The 22,824-nt window shown below is 39.1% G+C and overlaps 1 protein-coding gene and 1 pseudogene across 1 annotated transcript in view; one reads left to right on the top strand and one right to left on the bottom strand.

Moving 5' to 3' along the window:
* Positions 1 to 7,974, bottom strand: part of LOC115293981 (nuclear envelope pore membrane protein POM 121-like) — a 24,543-nt gene extending 16,569 nt beyond the window's left edge. The window contains exon 1 of the mRNA XM_029941687.1: positions 6,629 to 7,974. Within this exon, the coding sequence (XP_029797547.1) occupies positions 6,629 to 7,848 (1,220 nt within the window). The 5' untranslated portion in view covers positions 7,849 to 7,974. The remainder of the gene's footprint in view (positions 1 to 6,628) is intronic.
* Positions 7,975 to 8,665: 691 nt separating this feature from the next.
* On the top strand, positions 8,666 to 8,788 carry LOC115295021 (annotated as a pseudogene).
* The last annotated feature ends 14,036 nt before the right edge of the window (positions 8,789 to 22,824 follow it).

Genomic DNA, 22,824 nt, shown 5'->3' with positions numbered 1-22,824 from the left:
CACATGTACCCCAATGTTCATAGCAGCACTGTCAACAATAGCCAAAACATGGAAAGAGCCTAAATGTCCATCACCTGATGAGTGGATCAAGAAGATGTGGTATATATACACAATGGAGTACTACATGGCAATGAGAAAGAATGAAATCTGGCCATTTGTAGGAAAGTGGATGGACCTTGAGGGTGTCATGCTAAGCGAAATAAGTCAGGCAGAGGACAGATACCATATGTTTGCACTCATAGGTCTAACAGGAGAACAGGAGAAACCTAATGGAGGACCAGGGGGAGGGGAAGAGGGAAAGAGAGTTAGGGAGAGAGAGGGATGCAAAACTTGAGAGACTATTCAATACTGAAAATGAACTGAGGGTTGAAGGGGAAGGGGGCGTGGGGAAAAGTGGTGGTGGTGATGGAGGAAGGCACTTATGGGGAAGAGCACTGGGTGTTGTATGGAAACCAATTTGACAATAAACTATTTGAGAGAGAGAGAGAGAGAGAGAATTCATCAATAGAAATTATCCCTTCACACGAGCAAAAAGAGAAACAATGAACAGAGCTGCAGAATCCTATAGAAAACAACAGATAGGTATAATGATAGCCTTAGAAGGATAAGAGAGAAAAGGGCAAAACAATATTTGAAAATATAATGGCCAAACAGTTCTCAAATTTAATAAGACATATTAATTTACATATCCATGAAGTTCAATGAATTTCAAGTAGAACAAATACAAAAATGTCCACATCTAGACTCCACTTCTAGACATTTAAGAATCAAACTACTTAAAGGCAAAGAGAATATCTTGAAAGCAGAAAGAGAAAATCGCCCACCGAGGAATCACAGAACAGTTAACCCCTAACTTCACATCAGAAACTGTAGAGCAAGAATGCAATGGATTGACATAGTCAAAGTGATACAATGGGGGAAAAGGTCAACTAAAAATCTATCTCCAGAAACCATGAAGATGAAATAAAGACAGACTTAGAAAAACACAAACTGAATATACTGCTAGCAAACCTACTGGCAAGCAATACTGGAAAAGCCTTTCAGCTAGGATGCTAATTTGAATTCCTATGAACAAAGAAAGAACACTGGAAAAGGCAAATATGCACATAATAATATAAAATGTTGATCAAATTCTTTCTTTTTTTCCTGTGATATAAAAGGCTTAAGATTACAAAATAATCATTATCAACCTGGGCTTATAACATATAAAGATGCAATAATGTCTTAGAGAGGAGATAAAATATATTTATGTTGGAGCAAAGTTTATGTCATTTACTGGAAACAAATTAGTATTAATCAACTAACTAATATTAATCTGAGATATATTTCCTTTAAATTTTTATATAATTTTATATTTGCCAGCAAACTTGGGGGGAAGGTTCAGGGAGTTCCCATATACCCTTTAGTCAGTTTCACCCAATAACAATATCCTATATAACTGTAGAACAATATAAAAACAAGAAAAATTACATTGGTACAATATACAAAGTTTATTCATATTATTTTACATGTATTTATGTGTGTGTATTTCTATGCAATTCAATTACAATGTCTATGCAGATTTGTATAACCACCACCATCAATATACAGAACTAATCTATCACCAAAAGCTCCCTTTTGATATCTCTTCATAGCCACATATATCCAGCCCATGCCTAGCCGTTGTCAGCTACTAATCTAGTCTCTGCTTCCATACTTTTGTTATTTTAAGACTGTTACATAAATGGAATCATATGCTATGTAACCTTTGGAGATTGACTTTATTAACTCATAATAATTTTCTTGAGGTCCAGCCAAATTGTGTATATCAATAGTTCATTTTTTAACATTTATTTATTTTTTAAAGACAGAGAGTGAGAGGGGAGGGGCAGAAAGAAAGGGGAGACACTTACCTGACTGAGCCACCCAGGTGTCCCTTATGTCTTTTTATTGCTGAATGGCATTTCATAGAATGGATGTACACAGTTGTTAACCATTCACCCACTGAAGGCCTTTGGGGTAGTTTCCAGTTTTGAGATATCAGGAATAAAGCTGCTATAAACATTGGTGAACACGTTTCTTCAAGGAACTAAGTTTTCATTTCTTTGTGATAAATGCCCATGAGTGCAATTGCTCACGTGATAAATTCACTTTTAGTTTTCAAAGAAACTGCCAAACTGTTTTCCAGAGTGGCTATATCTTTTGCCTTTTGACTATCAATGTATGAATGACCTAGTTTCTCTGTATCTTCATCAGCATTTGATATCATCACTAATTATTTTAGGCCTTCTTATAGGCATGGAGTGATAGCTCACTGTGGTTTTAATGTTCATTTCCCTACTAACTAATGATGTTAAATGATGAAAAATATTTTTTCACATATTTATCTGCCATCTGCATGTCAGGAGGTAGATATTTGAAAATTTAAGTTTTATATTGTAATTCTTAGAGAAACCACTAGGAAAACAACTCAAAAATATAGTAAAAATAAAGGGGGAAGAGAGATTAAAATGATACACTAAAAAAACTATTTAACACAAACAAAGGTAATAAAGGAGCAACAGAGAAGCAAGAAACAAAAACAAGACAAAAAACATACATCAGACAAATAGAAAATAAGTAGCAAAATGGAAAAAGTAAATCCAACCATGGCAATAATTACAATAAATGTGAATAGATTAAAAAGTACAAATAAAAGAACAGAGGCTGGATTTTAAATAGCAACATCCATTATATTCTGGCTATAAGAGATACAGCTTAGAATCAAATATGCAAATAAATTCAAATTAAAAGAATGGAAAAGATATTAATTGTAAACAGTATCCACAAAAGATCTGGAGTAACTGTAACAATATTTGACAAAGCTGACTTTAAGTCTACAAATATTATGAGAGATAAAGAGAGACATTTCATAATGATAAAATGATCAATAATCAGGAAGATACCACAATTTAAAACTTATGTGCAGCTAACACCAGAGCTCCAACATCCACACAGCCAAAACTGACAGAATTGAAATGTAAAACAGACAGTAAGACAATTATAGTTAAGTATTTTAAGACTCCATTTTCAATAGCTGATAGAAAAAATAGACAGGAAATCAGTAAGAATAAAAAACTTACACAACACTATCCAGCAACTCAACTTGACATTGCTTGCACATTCTGCCCCCTAAAAGTAGAATATATCTTTGTTTAAGGACCTATGGAACATTTTCCAAAATAGAGCATATGGTTGGCCATAAAAATTTCCCAATACATTTAAAAGGATTGAAATAATTAAATGTAAGTTTAAAACCACAGGAATAAAATTATAAATCAAAGCCAGAAAGAAATGTGCAAAAATCACCAAATATTTGGAAATTAAAGAGCATACTTCTAAACTTGGGGTCAAAGAAAAAAATCATAACAGAAATTAGAACATATATTGAACTGAATGTCATCCAAACATAGTTTCAACATTATTCTAATACCAATTAAAGAGGGGGAATTTATAGCTTAAAATACTTAAATTAGAAAAGCAAAAGATCTCAAATTCCCAATCCTCCACCGTAAGAAACTTCTAAGAGAAAAGCAAACTGAACCCAAAGGAAGCAGAAAGAATTAAAGACTAGAACCTAAGTTAACAAAAATAGAAAACAGTAAAACAATAGAGAAAATAAAACCATGCACCAAAAAAACCAACACAATTAACCAACCTTTAGACACACTGACCAAAAAGAAAGCAAGAATGACAATGGGAGACGTTTAGATGGAGATACAGAGGAAAGTCACAACAAAGTTAGAAATTGAAGAGAGGGTATCACTTTCTACCTTACAAATATTTAGATTATAAGGAAATACAATGAACAATTTTATGCCAACACATTAGACAACTTAGATGAAGCAGGCAGATTCCCAGAAAGACACCAGTTACTGAAACTTATTTTTAAGAAGAATTAGAAAACCTTAGTAGCCTTACAACAAGATGTTGAATTAGTAATTTTAAATCTTCCTATAGGAACCCAGGCCCAGATGGCTTCATTGGTAAATCCTTGCAAACATTTCAAGAAGAAATTATATCAATCGTTCTACAAATTCTTCCAGATATATAGGAAGGAACCCTTCCAGCTCATTCTATGTAAGCAATATCACTGTGATACTAAAGCCAGACAAAACGAGCACAAGAAAGACCAATACCTCTCATGAATACTTAAACAAAGAATACTCAGACACAGAAATACTCAACAAAATATAAACAAACTGTACACCAAAAAGAGTGAGTTTTACCCTTTGCAAATTAAACTAGATTGTTAGATTGTTAGGGGAACCCAAAATGGAATGCAGATTGTGAGAAGTGAATCTAAGTGTGGTACAAATGAATCAAATACCCTCACTGAAAGGAAGCTGAAAGGAGATGAACCAAATGATTCTTAAAAGTAACACCTGGGTGGCTCAGTTGGTTAAGCATCTGACTTTAGCTCAAGTCATGATCTCATAGTTCACAAGTTCAAGCCCTGCATGAGGCTCTGTGCTGACGGCTCAGAGCCTGGAACCTGCTTCAGATTCTGTATCTCCCTCTCTCTCTCTGCCCCTTCCCGGCTTGCATTCTGTCTCTCTCTCAAAAATAAATAATAAAAAAACATTAATTTTTTTTAAATGCAGCACAATAATTTCCATAGGCAAGATCCACTGATGCTGCAAAGTTCAAGGATAGACAGGATTTTTTGGTAGCATCAAAGTAAGATCTCCCCCTCAAATATTTATTACACGGAAAAATAATTATGCAGCGGAGAACTCTGGCATACATCACCTTAACCAGGTGATCAAGGCTAATACTTTCCATAATAAGACATATGGATATTATGTACCCTGGAGGTGATGTGCTGAGAAAGGTACATCACCTAAGGCTTTTCTTAAACATTTATAACCTCAATGTTCTTATCAGAAAAGAGAAATCCAAATTGAGGGAAATTCTACAAAATACCTAACCAGTACTTTTCAGATATATCAAGGTTACACAAGGTATTAAGACAGAGAAATGATCACCTGGGAGGAGACCCAGAAGACATGACAACTAAATGCAACCTGAGATTCTGGACCGAGACTGGGACAGAAAGAAAACTTTACTAGAAAAACTAGGAAAATCCAATTAAAGTCAGAAGTTTAGCTAACAGCATCATAGTATCAGTTTCCTGTTTTCAACAATTGTTCTGTAAGATATTAACATTAGGAGGAGCTCAGTGAAGACTAGATGGTGATTCTCTGTAACTGTTGTAAGTCTAAAATTGCATCCAATTTAAAAATGAGAAAGAGACGAAGTTGGCACAGTCATTTCATAACATACACTAGGCACGATCGAGCCCACAGTGACGTTGGGGGGCAGGTGAGACACAGAAGAAGGGAAAGACTGGTGCACGGTCGTCATCCCATGGTCTCAAATACAAAAGTCAGGAATCAGTGTCTAGAGGCGTAAAGTGGTGCTGCTTTCCTGTCTGCCAAGCCACAGAAAATATGACACGGTTGAGGCTGGCTACTTGTACAGTCGATTTTTCCTCCACTCTAGTCAAAGAGCAAAGACATGGAACATTTGGCATAACAAAAAATCACATATATATTCAATATATATTATTATATGTACTACATATTATATATTTTGTATACTCTATACATATTATAACATTATATATGCGTATATGTATGTGCATTATGTATACATATGTATACACATGTATATGTATACACATGACATATGTATACATGATGCACATACATATATTTTATATAATGGTATGTTCTATTATTATATATAATAATTATGTATAATAGTTTATATATGTATTATATACATGTACATATGCATTATATATATGGTATCTATTATGCACATTACAGATAGTAAATTATGTAATATATATAATACATCTAACAATACAGATATCTATTATACACATATTATATATTATATAAAATATATGACATATAAATATATATGACTATATATGTATGTGATGTATATAACTTTCTTCATTTACTGAATGTCCATGAAGTACAAAGTGTTCATATGTAGAAAGAGAAAGACTGACAAGGGTCCTAATTAAGCAAATGAGGAAGGCAGTCTTGCCTGCTCCTGCCTGGAGAAAAACTGGTCTAAATATTGTTCTTTGCTTGCAGGGATCCTGACCACTGTGTGGGCAGGCCTTACAAGCTCCAGCCACCCAATTTCTAGGGGCACATCAGGCAGAAAGACAATGGGAATGAAACATTGTCTCTATGGAGAGAGCTACTTACTTGATGGGGGTAGTGGGCACACAGGCCCAGCGCCCTGGGCATGGCTGGATTTTGATGGTTACCTACAATGCTCCTCCAAGCAACCTGTGAGGCCTAGCACAAAGCACTGGAGAATAGATCCTAGCCGGCCAGGGAAAGAGGACCCGTTTTTTACCAAGCAGGGCAAAGGTTTAGAGAGAACCCCAAGAAAAACAGCCCATGGAGGTGCCCCTCCATCCAACTATGGAAAGGCCACTGGGCCTGGAGAATTCTGCATCTGCCAGAAGTTCTTCTGCGGTGAATCAGTGCTGGGGGCTGGAGGAGGGAGTGCCTGCCAGAGGCAGGTGTGGACAAACAGGAAGGCTGAGGGGCACTGGAGGTGGAGATGGCCTCAGTCTTACCCTTCCAAGGCCTTGTTGATCCGCTGGATTGCAGCTCTCCTCTCCAAGTCAAGGTCTTCAGCAGTGACGTGATAACCTAGCTGGGGCAGTCGGGGCAGGATCAGTGGGTCATGTTGCCTGGAGAACAGCAGCAGAGGAATCTTGCGTTTCTGGGGCCTGGAACTGTCAGGTGGAGGTGAGCAATCCCTCAAACTTTGCTTCTGCCAGAAAGGTGCATCTGCAACATTTTCATGCTTGATCTTCCTCCGTGGTTCTACTGTGGATGAAGAGCTAGAATGATAGCTTTTCTCACTGGCTTTCTTTGCGGGCACTTGGGGCTGGTATGAGGCTGGGCCCTGGATCCCAGCTGTGCCTGGGAAGCTCCTCGGCAGCAGTGGGAACCCTCCAGTGGAGCTGTAAGAGCTGGTGATGGCATTGCGTTTGCTGCTTGAACTCAGAAAGCAGGTGTGGGACATCTTAATCAGGCTGTATTCGAAGCTCCTAGAAGGGAAGTCTCCCTTCAGAGGGCCAGGCCTGGGCACAAAGGAAGAGAGGACTCCGTTGACCATTAGGCGCCTAAAGGCTGACTGCATGCTCCCACTGCACTCAGCGTCCACTCTCAGATCATCCTGCCCCTTGGGGACTGGGTGCCTTTCCTCCGGCTTTGCCAGCTCTTCCCCGCTCCCAACCAGGGAGGTCAGGTCCTTATCTTTGGCTTTTGCTTGACCATTCTCTTTGAGGGCCCTCATCAAGGTCTCCTTTTCACTAGGATTTGGGAGGTGACCGGACAGCGAAGACCACATACAGAGGACTGTCTCCTTCAGAGGCAAACAGAGTGTCAGTTTGCCGTTAGCAGATGCCATCTTCAGGATCACTGAAGGGCAGAACATGTTGGGCCTGCAAGCAGGCAACGCCGGCATCAGGTGGCGGGTGTGGGGCACTGAGGAAAAGACCTCCAGAAATAAAATCCGGGCCTGCTCAATCGGATATTGCCGCTGATGGACTATGGCAAACCGCCGACGACGGTACCGACGGCGACGACGGGGTGAAACCACAAGATTCTCGCATGACAGCCTGCGAGTGAGGTCCAGGGCCTGAGCCACCGAGGGAACCGGGCAGGTCGGGGGAAAGGGGCCCAAGGCGTGCGAGGGCCCCAGGCTCTCAGGTGTCTCTGGCGGGTGCTGGAGCTGCAGAAAAGGGCACAGCGGCCCAGGGCGGGGCCGGCTCAGGTAACTGCCCATGAGAAGCAGGTCTGCAAGGTCGGGTCCTTCAAATGGAGTCAGTAGCTCAGAGAGGTTTCCGTTAGCTGCCAAAGGGCCCTAGGCGAGGTGCGCACTGTTGGGTGTGCCGCCTATGACGCGACCTTGGAACGTGTGAGCAAAGACAAGGGCGCGCGCGTACTGCCAGGGAAGAGCGCACGCCCCAGGGCGCTTCCAAGCCCCTGCTTCCCATCGAAGGTGCCGGCACCAGGTAGACCAAGTCACTGCGGACGCAGCGGCCCTTCACCCAGCCAGGCCCCAGCTCCTTTGTGGGGAAGGTGCGACACCATGGTTCCTGGAACCCAAGAATGGCTCCAGGCTCAGGAGTGCCCACTCCAATCAGGAGATTCAGAGTCAGCACCGAGGTCCACCTGTGGTTCCTCTCGCCCCCCTAGATCCTGAGGGATGGCATCGCCACCTGAATGTTCAGGAGGCAGGAAGACTGCGGGAGAGAACTAGCTAGGTGTGGGATACCAGAGTAGAGTCCCTAACCGACCATCTTCCTTTTCCCTAGAACCTGACTTTCCAGGTACTCCTTCTTGTCTCTCCCTCCCTTTTCCTGGAAAGTAGGGGTTCTAGACACATTTTATAAAATCAGAACTTGAAGGGGCACCTGGGTGGCTCAGGTCATGATCTCAGAGTTCCTGGGTTCAAGCCCCACCACCGGCTCTGTGCTGACAGCTCAGAGCCTGGAGCCTGCTTTGTATCCTGTTTCCCTCTCTCTCTGCCCCTCCCCCTCTAGTGCTCTGTCTCTCAAAAATAAACGTTTAAAAAATTTGTTTTAAAAATCAGAACTTACAGTTTTGCACAGTGGCAGTATCGTAGCCAATGAGATTTGTCTGAGGTGTGATTATTGCTAGTTGAAAAATCAGAACTTACTGAACCCAAATGGCCAAAGTAATTCTGAGAAAGAACAAAGCTTGAGGCATCATACTCCCTGATTTCAAACTATATTACTACAAAGCTTTAGTAATCAAAATAGTATGATATTGGCTTAAAAACAGACAAATCAAAGAACAGAATAGGGAGCCCAGAAATAAACCCATGCATATATGGTCAATTAATTTATGACAAAGGAGTCAAGAATATACAATGAGCAAAGGGCAGTCTTTTCAATAAATGGTGTTGAGAAAACTGAGTAAACACACAAAAGAATGAAACTGGACCACTTGCGTACACCATACACAAAAATTATCTTGAAATGCATTGAAAACCTTAAACCTTAAAACTCCTAGGAGAAAGGAGAGGTGGTAACCTCCTTGACAATGGCAATGATATGTTTTGGATTTGACACCAAAAGCAAATAGGTGGGATTATATCAAACTAAAAAGGCTTTTGCACAGCAAAGGAAACATCAACAAAAAGAAAAGGCAACAAACTGAATGGGAGAAAATATTTGTAACATCTGATAAAGAGTTAATATCCAAAATCGATAAAGAACTCATACAACTCAATAGCCCAAAAAACCCAATTAAAAAATGAGCAGAAGATCTGAATAGACATTTTTCCAAAGAAGACATACAGATAGATAACAGGTACATAAAAATTTGTTCACTCATCACAAGGCCACTCATCATTAGGGAAATGCAAATCAAAACTACAATGAGATAGCACCTCACACCTGTTAGAATGGCTAGAATCAAAAAGACAAGAAACACCAAGTATTGGTGAGGATTTGGAGAAAAGGGAACCCTTGTACACTGTTCCTGGGAATATAAATTGGTACATTCACTCTGGAAAGCAGTAGGGAGGTTCCTCAAACAATTAAAAATAGAACTGCCATAATAGGACCTAGCAATTCCAATTCTGGGAAAACAAGAACACTAACTTGAAAAGATATATACACACCCCATGTCTTCTGCAGCATTATTTTCAACAGCCAAGATACGGAAACAACCTAAGTTTTCATCAGTGGGTGACTGGATAAGAAAAATAGATACCTCTACATAATAGAATATTTTTCAGCCATAAAAAATAATACAATCTAGGGGTGTCTGGGTGGCTCATCAGTTAAGCATCCAACTTCAGCTCAGAACATGATCTGTACTGACAGCTCAGAGCCTGGAGCCTGCTTTGGATTCTGTGTCTCCCTCTCTCTCAGTCCCCTCCCCTCACCATGCTTGCACTCTGTCTCTCTCTTTCTCTCTCAAAAAACATTTAAATAATAATAATAATAATTTTAAAAAATCCTTTCATTTGTTACAAGACGGATGGACCTTGAAGGCATTATGCTAAGTGAAGTCAGTGAGAGAAAGACAAGTACTATGTGAACGCACGTGTGAAATCTAAAATTTCTTAAATAATAAAATATAATTTTAAACACTAAGCTCACAGATACAGAGAACAGATTGGTGGATGCCAGAGGTGGAGGGTGCAGGGTGGGCAAAATGGTCAAAGGGAGTCAAAAGATACAAACCTCCAGTTTTAAGTTAAATAAGTCATGAAGATATAACATTCAGCATGGTGACTATATTTAATAATGCTGCATTACATATTTGAAAGTCATTAAGAAACTAAATCTTAAAAGCTCTTATCACAAGAGAAAAATTCTGTAACGATGAATGGTACGGGTGTTGATTAGACTTGCTGTGGTGATTATTTTGTCATATATCCAAATAGCTAATCATCATGTTGTACATCTGAAATAAAATGTGGTCTGTTAGTCATATCTCAATAAAAAATCCATTAAAATCTAATCTAATAAATAAAATAAAATCTAATCTAAAAATCATAAAATCAGAACTTAAAAGTAGCAACTTGATATCATTTTGGACACCCAAGGGCAGTATCATCTGGGGCCTAAAATTTGACCCGTGCTTTCAAGGTCATGCTTTGCCATCACCCTAATCTCTGTTCTCTGCACCTTAACAGATCCGGTAGGCCTTTGTGTCTTTCTTTTCCAGTAAGTCTGTGTCTGTGGGATAAGTGAGAAGGCCTGGCAACACAAGGTGGAACTCAGAAGTCAGCTCCCTTACAAACATTCTGACTGAAGTTAATATGATTAGTTGGATGGTGAACACTTCGGAATATTTACTCTGCTTATAAGTTTCTGATGTTCTAGTAATTACCCCTGCTTCTTTGTGGTTGTTGTTTTTTAGATCTTTTTGCCATCTCCTTCCTCCCTGTGTCCTCACATGTCTTTGTTTCTTTTTTTCTTTGTTTAATTTTTAATTTTTTAATGTCTATTTTTTTTGAGAGAGATAGACAGAGTGTGAGTGGGGGAGAAGCAGAGAGAGAAAGAGACACAGAATGAAAGCAGCCTCCAGGCTCTGAGCTGGCAGCACAGAGCCCAGCAGAGGGCTCAGAGTCGCGAACCCTGAGATCATAACTTGAGCCACAGTAAACGCTTAACCAACTGAGCCACCCGAGTGATCCTCACATGGTCTTTCTTTTGTGTATATGTGTATGTCCTGGCCTCCTCTTATAAGAACAAGTCATACTGGATTAGAATGTGCCCCAGTGGCCTCATTTAACCTCAACTACCACTTTAAAAACTCTACCTCTAAATAAATTCACATTCTGAGGTGCTCAGAGCCAAGATGTCGATGTGTGAATGGAACAGAGACACATAGCACCCCATCCCCTGGTTCTCCAGAGTTCACATCCACCCGTGCAAAAACACATTCGCCTTATCCCAACAGCCACAAAAGTCTTAACCTATTCCAGCATCAACTTGAAGTCTAAAATACCATCTGAATAGCATCTAAATCAGGTATGGGTGATTCAGTTCATCCTAAGGCAAAATTCTTCTCCAGTATTGAAACAGTGGAACCAAACAAGTTATCTATCTGCTTACAAGATGCAATGGTGGGACAGACATAGGAAAGACATTTTCATTCCAAAAAGAAAAAATTGGAAGGAAGAAGGGTAAACAGTCCTAAGCAAGCCCCAAACCCAGCAAGGCAAATTCCATTAGATTTTTAAGTTATTCAAAGATTTAGTTTATTATATGAACATCCACACCAGAATTCACACCTTTGCTTCTTCAGCCCGCAGTACTTGTACAGAACATATTTATAAACATGAATATATGCAGCTAATCTCAAGATGCTTTTGTGGAAAATTCCACCAGATTTTAAGGCTAGAGAATAATCCTCTTTGGCCCAAATGTTCTGTCCTCCAGGCCACCCGAGGTAGTGGCCCTGCTCCCTCTGCCTGAAATGCAGCTCCAAACCCTCTGAATAAAGGAGACCGTCTTGCTGCCTGCGCATGTGCCCTCTACACCCAGGGGGGCAGTGGCAGCCCTGCTGAGCTATGACCTCCTTGTGGGGTCATTTTTCCCTGTTACTGAAGGATGATGTATGTTCACATCCAGACAGCTACGTCATCCCATTTCCTACTTGTGGAATCCCAGAAGTCTGATGGGCTTTCTTCATTTCATCCCACCTCTGGCCCTTCTCAGTCCAAACTACAGAGCTTCTACTGAGATGACTGATTGGATCCACATGTCCCACGCCCACAGTCTCTTTAGTGGCAGTTGTTCAGCCACACCCCTGGTGCTCTCTATGAGCTCAGCTTCTCATTTTTTGCAATATGGATAAACAACTCTTTGAGTCTTCACATTTTGGCTCCTTTTGGCTTTATAATTCATTTTTCAATGATTTCTCTCCTCTCACATTTCACTATAAGCAGTCAGGAGAATGCAAGCCACACTTCCAACATTTTTCTTGGAAATATCTTCAACTAAATATCCAAGTTCATCACTTACAAGTTCTATTTTTCACAACACATGGTAACATTTTGGCCAACTTCAGGACTGGCATTCTTCCAGTTTCCAATAACATATTCCTCATATCCATCTGAGACTTCACCAGGAGTACTTTTAAAGTTCATATTTTTCCAGAGAAGGGAGAGGGCTGGAAATGGAGTTAATATTTATCATGCCTGGGTAAAGAACACCCCATAAAATCCCTGTAGCAGGAGTTTGGAGAGCTTTGAGGTCAGTGAACACATCCGCATACAGGAGGGTGATGTGATCCAGCTCTATGAGGACAGAAACTTCTGCTCTCAGGACCCTCACAGACCTTGCCCAATGTGTCTCCTCACCTGGCAGTTCATCCATACCCTTTATTATATCCTTTATTTATCCAAACTATCCTTTATTATATAATAAACCAGGAAATATATGTGTTTCAATGAGTTCTATGAGCTGTCCTAGCAAATAATCAAATCAAAGAGGAAGGGGGTGACGGGAATCTCTGATTTATAGCCAACTTGGACAGAAGTTGTGAGTAACCTGGGGTTCTACTACTTGCAATTAGCATCTAAAGTTGGGGGCAGTGTTGTGGGACTGAGCCCTTAACCTCTGGGGTCCAACTCTATCCCCAGGCAGATAGTGTCAGGATGGAATTAAGTGGTAGGAGACCCAGCTGGTGTCACAGAATTGTTTGGTGTTGGGGATGCACACAGCAGGACTGTGGTAGTCATGTAAGAGCAACGGAGAAACACACAGGAAGGAGAGGGAGGGTTTTCCTACATGCAAGGTTTCAAAGGTTTGTTCTTGTGTTTTTGTTTTTGTTTTTGTTTTGTATCTATAAATTGTGTAGCTTTAGCTCTTACATTTAGGTATATAATACATTTTAAATTAACTTTTGGGTATTATGTGAGGTAATTCTCCAGTCATCTTTTTGCATGTGGCTATCCAAGTATACTAGCATTTTTTATAATTTTTTAATGCTTATTTATTTTTGAGAGAGAGAGAGACAGAGTGTGAACAGGAAAGGGGTAGAGAGAGAGGGAGACACAGAATCTGAAGCAGACTCCAGTGTCTGAGCTGTCAGCATAAAGCCCAACACAGAGCTTGAACCCATGAACCATGAGATCATGACCTGAGCTAAAGTCGAACACTTAACCAACTGAGCCACCCAGGTGTCCCGCATTATTTATTGAAAAGACTATCTTTTACCCCCATTGCATTGTGTTGACACCTTTGTTCAAAATTAACCATAAATGTAAGAGTTTATTTCTGGGCCTCTCAATTCTGTTCCACAGGCCTGTGTCTCTTTTCTTATACCATTATCAAACTGTTTAGATTACTGTAGCTTTGCAGTAAGTTTTAAACTTGGAAAGTATAAAAGACCCTGAACAGTCAAAGAAATTAAAAAAAAAAAAAGTGGAGGCATCACAATTCCAGATTTCAAGTTATATTACAAAGCAGTAGTAATTAAAACAAAATGGTAGCAACACAAAAATAAACACATAGATCAGTGGAATAGAACAGAAAACCCAGAAACAAACCCACAATTATATGGACAATTAATCTTTGACAAAACAGGAAAGAATATCCAATGGGGAAAATGACAGTCTCTACAACAAACGGGGTTAGGAAAACTGGACCGCAGCATGCAAGAGGATGAAACTAGGCCACTTTCTTACACCATACACAAAACAAACTCAAAGTGAATTAAAGACCTACATGTAAGACATGAAACCATAAAAATCCTTGAAGAGAGTACAGGCAGTAATCTCTCTGACATTGGCCATAGCAACATTTTCAGATGTATCTCCTGAGGCAAAGAAAATAAAAGCAAAAATAAACTATTAGAACTACATCAATAAAAAATTTCTTCACAGCTAAGTAAACAATTAATAAAACTAAAAAGCAACTGACTGAATGGGAGAAGATACTTGAAAATGACATATTCATTAAGGGGTTAGAATCCAAAACATATAAAGAATTGATACAACTCAACACACAAAAAACCCCCAAATAATCCAATTAAAATGGGCAGATAATGTGAACAGATATTTCTCCAAAGAAGACATCCAGATGGCCAAAACACCCATGAGAAGAAGTTCAACATCACTCATCATCAGGGAAATACAAATCAAAACTATGACATATCACCTAACACCTGTCAAAATGGCTAATGTCAAAAACACAAGATACCACAAGTTTGGCAAGGATGTGAATAAAAAAGAACCTCTTTGCATTGTTGGTGGGCATGCAAACTGTGCAGCCATTGTGGAAAACAGTATGGAGGTTCCTCAAAAAAATTAAAAATAGAACTTACCCTATGATCTAGGATTTGCACTAGTGGATATCTACCCCAAAAGTATAAAAACACTAATTCAAAAAGACACATATGCCTTTATGTTTATATCAGCATTATTTACAATAGCCAATTATGGAAGCAGCCCTAGTGTCCATAGATGACTGCATGAAGAAGATATGTGTGTGTGTGTATATACACATATACACAATGGAACAGTATTCAGCCATCAGAAAGAATGAAATCCTGCCATTTGCAACAACATGGATAGAGCTAGAGAGTATTATGCTAGGCAAAATAAGTCAGTCAAAGAAATATAAATACATTATGATTTCACTCATATGGAATTTAAGAAACAAAACAGATGAACATTTGGGAGTGGGGGAAGAAAAGGAGGGAGAAGCAAACTGTAAGAGACTCTTATAGGTAAAGAACAAACTGAGAGTTGATGGAGGGAGCTGGGTGGGGGATGGGCTAGATGGATGATGTGTACTTTTTTCTGTTTATTTATTTATTTTTGAGAGAGAGAGAGAGCATGTGGTGAGGGTGGGGGTTGGCAGAGAGAGAGGGAAAGACAGAATCCCAGGAAGGAGTGCAGAGCCCAAGGCAGGGCTCAAACTCATGAGTTGGACACTTAACTCACTGAGCCACCCAGATACTCCAGGTGATGGGTAGTTAAGAGGATTCCTTTCAGCGTGACAGGGCGGCTCAGTCAGTTAAGTGTCTAACTTCGGCTCTGGTCATCATTGCACAGTTTGTGCCCCGACGCAGGGCTCTGTGCTAACAGCATGGATCCTGGAACCCACTTTGGATTCTGTGTCTCCCTCTCTCTGCCTCTCCTGCTCGCACTCTCTTTCTCTCTCAAAAGTAAATAAACATTAAAAAAAAAAAAAGGTACCTGTTTTGATGAGCACTGGGTGTTATATGTAAGTGATGAATCACTGAATTCTACTCCTGAAACCAATATTGCACTATATGTTAACTAATGAATTTAAATAAAAATTTGAAAAGAAAAAACTCTATAGCTTCATCTCTACCTCCCCCTTTGTACTATTATCAATATATATGTTCCTTTATGTGCTAAAAAGCAGCAATACAATTTTATAATCATTGTCTTATGCACTTATTTTTAAATAATATAAGAGAAGAAAGAGAAAATATATCATTATACTTTATTATAATTACCTACATAATGCTTTTATTGATATTTGTTCTTTCTTCATTTACTGTCTGGTGTTGCTTATTTTCATACTGGAAAAAAAAACTTGCTGAAGTATTTCTGGTAATGCAGGTCTGCTAACAGTTAATTTTCTTCATTTTTGTTTATCTAGGAATGGTTTTATTTCATCTTCATTTTTGAAAAATATTTTTGCTCAATATACAATTCTTAGTTGAGAGTTTTCATTGCATTGAACATATCATCACACAGGTGGCCCCCCCGTTGTTTCTGACAGTTTACCTTTATCTTGTTGCTTTCAAAACTTTCTCACTATCTTGAACTTTCAACAATTTGACTTTCGATGGGGACAGTGTGGATGACTGTATATATCCAATAGGGAGTTCATTGAGCTTCCTGGGTGTATGGGTTATTTTTCATCAAATTTGGGACATTTTTGGCCAATATGGCCAATATGGCCTTTGTTTTGTTTTCTGTCCTTCAACCTTCTCCTTCTGGTACTCCCATAATGCTTAGTTGTGACCCACAAGACTCTGAGGCTCTGTTTCTCTTTTTTCATTGTTTTAATTTTTGTTCTTCAGATTATATAACCTCTATTCCTCTGTCTTTAAGGGTATTGATTCTTTTTCCTGCCAGCTCGAATCTGCTGTTGAGCACCTCTAGAAAGTTTTCATATCAGTCATTTTATTTTTTAACTCCAGAATTTTCCTTTGTTTTTTGATAATCTTTACCTCTTTAATGATAGTCTCTATCTGATGAATTATTGTCATAGTTTTTCCTTCATTGTTTAAATATGGTTTTCTTTAGTTCTTTAGACATACTTACACTAACTGCTTTGAAATCTGTTTGCTAATTTCAACATTTGGGCCCTCTAAAGACAGCTTCTATTACCTACCATTTTTCCTATTATAGGTCACATGTTCCTATTTCTTTGCATATCTCATAGATTTTTTTGAATACTGGAAATTGTAGAAATTATATTGAAGTAATTCTGATTTTTGATCTCTAGAGAATGTTGCTTTTATTCTTTTTTGTTTGTTCAGTGACTTGCCTGTAAATTCATTTTTCCCTGTAGTACGCAGCCTCTGGCTGTGACTGCTTAGTAGCATCACACTTAATAGTGAAGGACTAAATGCTATCCTCTAGAATCAGAAATAAGGCAAGGATGTCTACTTTCACAAGTTATATTCAACATTACATTAAAGGCTCTAGCAAGCATAATAACTCAAGATTTCTATCTAGATTAAAAAAGAAGTCAAACTCTCTTCACAGACGACATAATCTTTAATGTAGAAATTCAATGGAATCTACCAAAAACTACTAAAAATAAGTGAGTTTAACAATGCACTATACCAAATCAATAAACAAAAATCAATTGTATTTCTATAGGCTCCCAAAGACCACTGGAATTCAAAATATAAAAATCAACAAAAATGATAAAACAGATGAAATAAAATAAATAAAAAACACTGGAATTGAAATTTAAAAAATCAAGAAACAGACCTTTTTTTTTTGAGAGATAGAGAGAGACAGCACGAGCAAAGGAGGGTCAGAGAGAGAGGGAGACACAGAATTGGAAGCAGGCTCCAGGCTCTGAGCTGTCAGCACAGAGCCTGATGCAGGGCTTAAACCCACGAACTGTGAGATCATGACCTGAGCCGAAGTCGGATACTTAACTGACTGAGCCACCCAGACACCCCGAGAAACAGATTCTTAACTACAGAGAGCAAAATGATGGTTACCAGAGGGGAGGTGGGGGTGGGGGGAGAAAATAGGTGAAATAGGTGATGGGGAGTAAGGAATGTGCTTGTTGCGATGAGCAAATGGTGTTGTACGGAAGCTTTGAATCACAATATTATACACCTGAAACTAATGTTACACCATAAGTTAACTAACTGGAATTTAAATACAAACATTTAAAAATTTAAGTTAACGGGGCGCCTGGGTGGCTCAGTCGGTTGAGCCTCCGGCTTCGGCTCAGGTCAGATCTCACGTTTGTGGGTTCGAGCCCCGCGTGGGGCTCTGTGCTGACAGCCAGCTCAGAGCCTGGAGCCTGTCTTCAGATTCTGTGTCTCCTTCTCTCTCTGCCCCTCCCCCTCTCATGTTCTGTCTCTCTCTGTATCAAAAATAAATAAAACATTAAAAAATTTAAAAAAAAATAAAAATTTAAGTTAAAAAAGATTTTTAAACTTGCAAATAAGTCTGACAATAAATACACATGATCTGTACACTGAAAACTACAAAGCATTGTTAGGAGAACTTAAGGAAGACCTAAGTAAATTGAGAATGACCAGGTTCATGGACCAGAAGACAAAATATTGTTAAGGTATCAATCCTTCCCAAAATGATCTATAGATCTAATGCAACCTAAGTTAAAATTTCAACAAGATTCTTTTAACAGAAAATGATGACCTGTTTCATATGCAGATGCAAAAGACTTAGGACAGCCAAAATACATTTTAAAAAGATGAAGAAAGTTGGGAGACTTGCACTATCTGATTTCAGGACCTTTTATAAAACCATAGGATTCAAGGTAGTTTTTCACTGATACACAAATAGATCAATGAATCCCCAAAACATATATATATATATATATATATATATACACACACACACACATATATATATAATCAATTAACTATTAAAATCAACCATTTTTAATAAAAACCTTCAACGTTTTATTAGGAGAAATAGATAAAAATCAAGTATAGGGAGAGGAATATTAAGTAATCACAATTACCAAGATGTAAATAGATTTTTAAATGCAAGAAAATCAAAAGAACATCCTCAAAGGTTGTTTTTAACACAATGATGCTAAAATTCCCTTGGAAAATTTTAATAGAAATGAATAGCAAAAGACCACCCAGATAAGAGCAAATATTAAAGTATATTATAAAACAACAAGCCTTAAAGCTTTTGACACTAGTACAAAAGTAGAAATATAGAGTGCAGTAACAGAGTGGAAAGCCAAAAAAAAAGATATGATGATACATGTGCATTCTCCTCCTCCTCCTCCTCCTCCTCCTTCTTTATACAGTAAATTTCTTTTAAAAACGAAGTAAGTACTATAGATGCTGGCGAGGGTGTGGAGAAACAAGGACCCTCCTACACTGTTGGTGGCAATGTAAACTGGTGCAGCTGCTCTGGAAAACAGTGTGGAGGTTCCTCAAAAAACTATCCATAGAACTCCCCTATGACCCAGCAATAGCCCTGCTAGGGATTTACCCAGGGGATACAGAAGTGCTGATGCATAGGGGCACACGTACCCCAGTGTTCATAGCAGCACTGTCAACAATAGCCAAAACATGGAAAGAGCCTAAATGTCCATCACCTGATGAGTGGATCAAGAAGATGTGGTATAGATACACAATGGAGTACTACATGGCAATGAGAAAGAATGAAATCTGGCCATTTGTAGCAAAGTGGATGGACTTCAAGGGTGTCATGTTAAGCGAAATAAGTCAAGCAGAGAAGGACAGATACCATATGTTTGCACTCATAGGTCTAACAGGATAAACCTAACAGAGGACCACAGGGAGGGGAAGACGGAAAGAGAGATGGGGAGAGAGAGGGACACAAATAATGAGAGACTACTGAATACTGAAAATTAACTGAGGGCTGAAGGGGGAGGGGGGAAGGGGGTGATGGTCATGGAGGGGGGCACTTATGGGGAAAAGCACTGGGTGTTATATGGAAACCAATTTGACAATAAACCATTAAAAATTTTTTTAAAAATAAGGAAAAAAGAAGAAAAAAACAATTTGAAAGTTAAAAGAAAAGGAAGTAAGTATAGAGTACTGGGGAATGTTATGGTAAATGTATAACAATGCAGCAAAAATAGTTGTGTTAACTCTACAATTTATATACCAAATGAACCCCAGATATATTAATAACTAAATATTTCAAATGAGATCATAAAAGAGTTATATCCTGGGAAAAATGATAGAAAATGCAACCAAGTATTTATTAGTTCTGAGTCAGATTTTAAAACTAGTAAAGAGGGTTCCGTGGGTGGCTCAGTCGGTTGAGTGTCTGACTTCAGCTCAGGTGGTTCATGGGTTCAACATCTGGCTCTGTGCTGACAGCTTGGAGCCAGGGACCTGCTTCACATTCTGTGTCTTCCTCTCTCTCTGCCCCTACCATGTTCTCACTGTGTCTCTCTGTGTCTCTCAAAGGTAAATAAACATTAAATTTTTAAGTAAATAAAATATATAAGCATTTAAAAATAAAATACACTATCAAGAGATAGGAGAAAACAAAGAATGAGTGAAAATATTTGGAAATCATATATCTGACAAGGTTTTAGTATCCAAAATATATAAAGACAAACTATTCAATTTTTTAAAATGGACAAGGGACTTGAAATAGACATTTTTCCAAAGAAGCTATACAAATGACCAATAAGCCTATGAAAAGATGCTCAATGTGATTAGTCATTGCAAAAATGTAAATCAAAACCACAATAAAATACCACCTCACATCCACTGGGATGGACATAATCAACAAAACAAAAAATATCAAGTGTTGGACAACAGATGGAGAAATTGGAGCCCTCATGCATTACTAGTAGGAACGTAAAATGGCACAGCTGCTACGAGAAACAGTTTGATGGTCCCCTAACAAATTAAGTTAGAATTACCATATGACCTAGCAATTCCACTCCCAAGCATGTGCCCAAAAGAATTGAAAACAGGTACTCAAACACATACCTGTGCACACGTGTTCATAGCAGCACTATTCACAAAACGTGCACACAGCCTCAATGGCCACCAACAAATGAATGGATAAACAATATGCAATCTATCCATACAATAAAATATCATTCATTCACAAAAGGGAATGAAGTACTGATTTATGCTACAAAATGGATGAACCTCAAAAGCTATGCTAAGTGAAAGAAGCCAGACACAAAAGGCCACAGACTGTGTGGTTTTTATCTCTATGAATATCAAGAACAAGCAAATTACAGAGACCCAAAGCAGATTTATGGGTGCCAGACGATGAGGAGAGGGGGAATCCGGATGCCTGCTTTATAAGTAAAGATCTCCTTTTGGAGAGATGAAAACGGTATGGAACTAGATATTGGTGACAGTTGCGCAACATTATAAACTACTAAATCAGAATGGTTAAAATAGTGAATTTTTTATGTGAATTCTACCTCAACAAAAAGGAATGAATACTGATACAGTAACTTAGATGACTCTCAAAAGCTAAGTAAAAGAAGCCATTTCAAAGGCCTAGCTACTTCCTGCATGATTGCACTGTACAATATTCTGAAAAAGGCAAACTACATTAGAGGTTGCCAGGGGTTGGGGCTGAGGGACAGCATAAAGGAATTTGGGCAAATGATGAAATTGTGTATCATGATTAGGGTAGTTGATACACCTATCTATGCATTAAATGAAATTTATAAAACTGGATATCATAAAATTCTATTGTAACTAAACTTTAGAATAAAGCTTTAAATGGATACAGTATTAATGGAGTCTTTTATTTTCTGGGTTCTGATGTTTTGATATCTAGAGACTTGTGGACCCCAGAGGGACTCTCCCTCCCAGGGTCAGCCAATTCCTAGAGACAGTAAACAACCCCCAGGAGACACAGTGCATCCTTCATATGAAAACCACACAACCCAGAGCCCCAGCCCCTAACCACCTCCTTGGTCTTCACACTCTCCCACCTACCAGGTATCAGACATCTAAGGGGAATCCCGCAAGCCCAGAGCCCCCTGAAATTATCCAAACTAGCCAATCCTAAATCTGCTGACCCTGTGCCTCCTAGGTAGCCCCTTAGGCTGGCAGTGCATTCCCTCCTCCTGCGATCTTTTCAATGGCAATAACTTCATCACCTTTTGGCCTAGCCAGACCTAGATAATAATAAAATCTATATTAAAAACAATTATTTGGAATCACCAAGGCACTTTCAAAAAAACTAAAGGGATGTGATTTGCTATACCAGACATCAGGATTTATTCCTGATTATTCCTGAGTATGCCATCATGATGAGGATAGATTGGCACGAAGATAGATGATTAGACCAATAAAGTAGAGAGAGAGGAGGGAGCCCAGAAACAGTCCTAGCTCATATGCAACTTCCTAACAGATCCTGGACAGGTCTGAGGGCCTGGGGAGGTTACTCAACTTCTGTATTTTAAGTATTTTGCATTTTTCACAAAGAAATAAGTCGTAATTTCATGAGCAAAAGATTCATTTCTTCATGGGTCTTCTGTGTTTTTCTTCGAATATCAAGGAAGCTTGGCTTGTTTCACCAGCTGCCTTGCAAGGGCTGAGCCCCTCTCACTGAAAGGATGTAGGCTGAAGCAGAGGCCCCGGGCAGAGGGTGCTGGGCAAGGTCAGAGGACAAGCTATCACCTCTCAAGGCCCTTCCAGCTTAGAAGCTCCCACTCGGTATCCCTGATAGGTCATCCATACGTGGGTCTCCAAGAGCTTATACAGGACTAATGGGGCCCTGTTGTGTGAGCAAGTAAGTAGAAAATCCACAGATCACGGAGGTGTGTGGAGATCTGGCCAACCAGGCAGTGCTCCTGACCTCTGTGGCCCTTCCTGATTGCATGATGCATCGCCCAAGAGATGCTTGGGACCGTAGACGGCAGGGGCACGACCAAACTAGTGACAGAGTAATGCTATGGGGCAAGCCAGTTTCCAATAGAAAAAGTGAAGATGAATATAGTACCTACCTCACAGAGTTCCGGTGAGACCAACAGATTATAAAGAAGCAAGGAACTCCTACTCATTCACGCCTATATCCTGATTTCCTGTCACATGGTAG

Source organism: Suricata suricatta, chromosome 6 (assembly GCF_006229205.1).
Source record: "Suricata suricatta isolate VVHF042 chromosome 6, meerkat_22Aug2017_6uvM2_HiC, whole genome shotgun sequence".
Taxonomy (NCBI): Eukaryota; Metazoa; Chordata; class Mammalia; order Carnivora; family Herpestidae; genus Suricata; species Suricata suricatta.
The sequence above is the reverse complement of the archived record's forward strand: the minus strand, read 5'-3'. Positions and strand labels throughout refer to the sequence as shown.